General features: G+C 60.8%; 2 protein-coding genes across 3 annotated transcripts in view; both read left to right on the top strand.

Annotated features, from left to right (window-relative positions):
- The first annotated feature begins 276 nt into the window (after positions 1–276).
- Positions 277–2,431, top strand: LOC112955503 (calcium-binding protein 2-like). 2 transcript variants are annotated; one of them, XM_026048826.1, is made up of 7 exons: positions 277–327; positions 592–753; positions 1,075–1,105; positions 1,449–1,583; positions 1,809–1,918; positions 2,061–2,208; positions 2,319–2,431. In XM_026048826.1, exons 1-7 carry the CDS (start codon positions 286–288, stop codon positions 2,342–2,344), a joined length of 654 nt encoding a protein of 217 aa, XP_025904611.1. In that variant the 5' UTR covers positions 277–285; the 3' UTR covers positions 2,345–2,431. The 2 variants fall into 2 exon arrangements, with proteins under 2 accessions (XP_025904611.1, XP_025904612.1); XM_026048827.1 differs by lacking the exon at positions 592–753 and having other exon boundaries at positions 286–327.
- Positions 2,432–3,188: 757 nt separating this feature from the next.
- CDK2AP2 (cyclin dependent kinase 2 associated protein 2) overlaps positions 3,189–3,450 on the top strand; it is a 2,238-nt gene continuing 1,976 nt past the window's right edge. The window contains exon 1 of the mRNA XM_026048821.1: positions 3,189–3,195. Coding sequence (XP_025904606.1) covers positions 3,189–3,195 — 7 coding nt within the window. The remainder of the gene's footprint in view (positions 3,196–3,450) is intronic.

Raw genomic sequence — 3,450 nt, 5'->3', positions numbered from 1 at the left:
GGCATGACCGAGCGCAGAATAATCCTGAGGATTATGTGTGTGTGTGTGTGTGTGTGTGAGCGCGCCCGGGTGCGCGTCTTCCTCCCCCCCGCCTCCCCTCCCCGCTCCGCCTGCCCTGCATATCCAGAGATATTCAATAAAAACCTCAAATCCCCACGACGCAGCCACTGTTACTATAAAAAAACCAGTCCTGGCTTGTCCTGGCCAGAGTGCCAGCCCCAAGGACTGCGCCAGCCGGCACCCCGGGGCCAGGCATGCCCTGCGGCGCGGGGGGAGCCGCCAGCCATGGGCAACTGCACCAAGACCCCTGAGAGGAGGCTCTCCAAGGTAAGACCCAGCCCAGCGCATGAGGAGGCTCCGCAGCGCTCCGGCTTCATCCCGCGCTCGCCCAGACAAGCAGGATGGCACGGGGAGCCCCCGGGGGGAACTGCCGGGATACTCAGCCCTGTGCCAAGCCCGTAATGCAGGCATTTCTTGCTGGCATGGCTCTCTGCGGGGCCAGGATGGCCTCCTCAGCCCCTAGGGCGGCTCTGCTGTTGTGGGGCAGTCCTCTTTCGTGCTAAGGAGCAGGGCCTCCTCCTCTGCCTACAGGATGGGAAGCAGCACTCGGGCTGCTCGGCCTCAGGCCCCCAAGACCCCGACGAGCTGGCGGAGGCCGCGCAGTCGCCACCGCTGCAGAACTACTCGGTGCTGCATGGACTGGTGGGGCCAGCCTGCATCTTCCTCCGCCAGAGCATCGCCATCACCCAGCTGGTGCGTATGGCCGCAGCCGCGCCCCCAGGGCCGCCTTCGCCCTCTGTCAAAGCCGTGGTAGCAGTGCCACCCCTTAGCCTTGCAACCAGGTCACTTCTGGGCACTGGGTGCCATGCTGGGGTGTCCGCGTGCCCTGCCCTTGCATCCCCAGCTCTTTGTGCCCCTGCTCCCATCCAGTTTCCCAAGCACGCAGGATATCCTGCTATGCCCCGTTGCATTGCTCCTCCACCCCATGGCCCTAGGGCTGCTCAGTTGGCTCAGTACAGGGGCAAGGATTTGCCATTGGGGCCCATTCTTTTACTCTTCCTACTTCTTTTCTAGGACCGAGAGCTGCGGCCAGAAGAGATTGAAGGTAAAGCACAGGGCAGGGCCCCACAGCTGCTGCCATCACAGTCCTTGCTGTCCCCTACTGTGGGCCCGTAATCCGGTCCCAGAACTGGGGCAGCGCCAGCTGGTAGAAACTTGGCAAGTTCCTCGTGGGGTGCTGTGGGCCTGGGACTAGGTGCCCACCCCCCTGGGCAGACGCACGTGCCCCACACCTGTGAGCATGGGGCCTTCCCTCCCATCATTCGGAGCAGCGGGCAGAGCGGCGTTGGGGGCGTCCTATGGTACTGACGAGGAGGGGCGTTGCAGGGGGTAGAGTTGGGTCCTGTTCCCCTGCGGGCCATGACTGCCGTGATCTACCCTGTGCACAGAGCTGAAGCAGGCCTTCCGCGAGTTTGACAAGGACCACGACGGGTACATCAGCTACAAGGACCTGGGCGAGTGCATGCGCACCATGGGCTACATGCCCACCGAGATGGAGCTCATCGAGCTGTCRCAGCAGATCAGTACGTGCCAGGGGTGCACCCAGTGGGGTGATTGCCCTGCCCCAGACGCTTCTTTGCCCTTTCTATGGTGGGGGTTTGCGGAGGGGTTGGTCGGTTCTTTCCCCTAAGCAAGAACCTTGTCCTGGTGTGCACAACTCTTCCCTCCTTGGTGATTGGGCCTGCCTCACACCCCATGGGGCAGGAGCCGGTCCTTGTGCTTCTGCTCACACTTCCATTTTCCCGCAGCGGGGGGCAAGGTGGATTTTGATGATTTTGTGGAGCTGATGGGCCCCAAGATGCTGGCAGAGACAGCRGACATGATTGGCATCAAGGAGCTGCGCGATGCCTTCCGTGAGGTGAGGCTCCGTGGGGGGAAGACGGGTCCCACGGCAGGGTCCCTAATGGCCAAGGTGATTTGAGGTGGGCACCCAGGGGGATGGCGCGGAAGGTGGGAAAGCTGGCAAAGGCGGCCCTCAGCAATCGGCGCTTCCCTCACAGTTCGACACAAATGGCGATGGGCAGATCAGCATCGCAGAGCTGCGCGAGGCCATGCGCAAGCTCCTGGGGCAGCAGCTCAACTACCGCGAGGTGGACGAGATCCTCAAGGACGTGGATCTCAATGGGGACGGCCTGGTGGACTTCGAAGGTACGGGACGAGGTGGGGGGGCCTGGGGCCCAGCAGGTTTAAGCCCATGAGGGAAGGCAGCCTGGGGACGTGGCTGCCGCCGTCCCTGAGGTGCTGCTSTCTGCTGGCAGAGTTCGTGCGGATGATGTCGCGCTGAGGGCAGCGCCTGCCAACACGGGGCAGGAGCCCTGCTGTGCCTTACAAAGCAGAGGGGGCCACGGAGGAGCCCCCCAGCGCGGTCTGCAGCACGGGAGGCCTCCCTGGCCACAGTACCCATGCAGAGCCCTGGGTGAGGGCCCTCGCTCATCTGGCACCAGACTCGCTCCGACTCGTCCTTGGCCGCACGTCTGCCCTGCCGCCGTGCTCGGAACGTGACGCCTGGGCRCGTCGAGGGCTGCTCTTGCTCCGATCTCTGTGCTGGATGGTTTCTGCTGCATGGCCCTGATCTATCTGCCATTTTCATCCCATCTTCTGCCTCTGCAGTTTCCCCCTTCCCACCCCAGCCTTCTCTTGACTTGTTCTTCCCGTAAACTGGAAATATCCACCCTGTAGCTGTGGCTCCAGCTCCAACCCACCCCTTCACCCCAGCCCCCTCTGTCCTAGTTCYGACCCCCGTATCGAGCTGTAAGACTGAGTGCTGGCCCCTCAGCCTTCACCCTATATCCCAAGCCAGCCTCCACCTCGCGACTTAGGGCTAACTTTGTGGCACGACCTGTGGCCAGCCTTCTGCCTCTCCTTTGCACTAGCTATTGTGGTGTCTGCACAGTGGATCTACACGGGCCCCCTGCTCCATCCCGCCCAGAGGCACCCCTGGCTTCCTGAGCTGAGTCGGGGGCTGGTACATCCCCTCAGAGATGCTATTGTCTTACCCCCAAAATGAGGAACACTCTTCGAGGCTTCAGCCTCTCCAACGGGAGCATCCTCGAGGAAAGAAACTGGGAATAAAGTGCTATCGTTCTCCATCCGACGTGTGACGGCAAGGAGAGCGGCTGCAAGCCAGGATGCCCAGTGTGACTAGTGTGGAGCGGCAGGAGGCGAGTTGCCCGTGAGCTGCTTCCTCCAGCCCCAGAACGGGATCTGGGAGCCTTTTGCATCCCTTCAGCAGAGGAACTGCCGCCTCCTCTGCTTTCAGGTTTCCAAATCGGCTCCAGACCAAACCCACTTATCCATTTCCACATTTTATTTTATTTTATTTTATTTTATTTTATTTTATTTTATTTTATTTTATTTTATTTTATTTTACTTTTATTTTGTTTATTTTTT

The sequence above is a fragment of the Nothoprocta perdicaria genome, unplaced genomic scaffold (assembly GCF_003342845.1).
Source record: "Nothoprocta perdicaria isolate Ctin4 unplaced genomic scaffold, notPer1 scaffold_575, whole genome shotgun sequence".
Taxonomy (NCBI): domain Eukaryota; kingdom Metazoa; phylum Chordata; class Aves; order Tinamiformes; family Tinamidae; genus Nothoprocta; species Nothoprocta perdicaria.
This window is presented reverse-complemented; position numbering and strand designations above follow the sequence as displayed.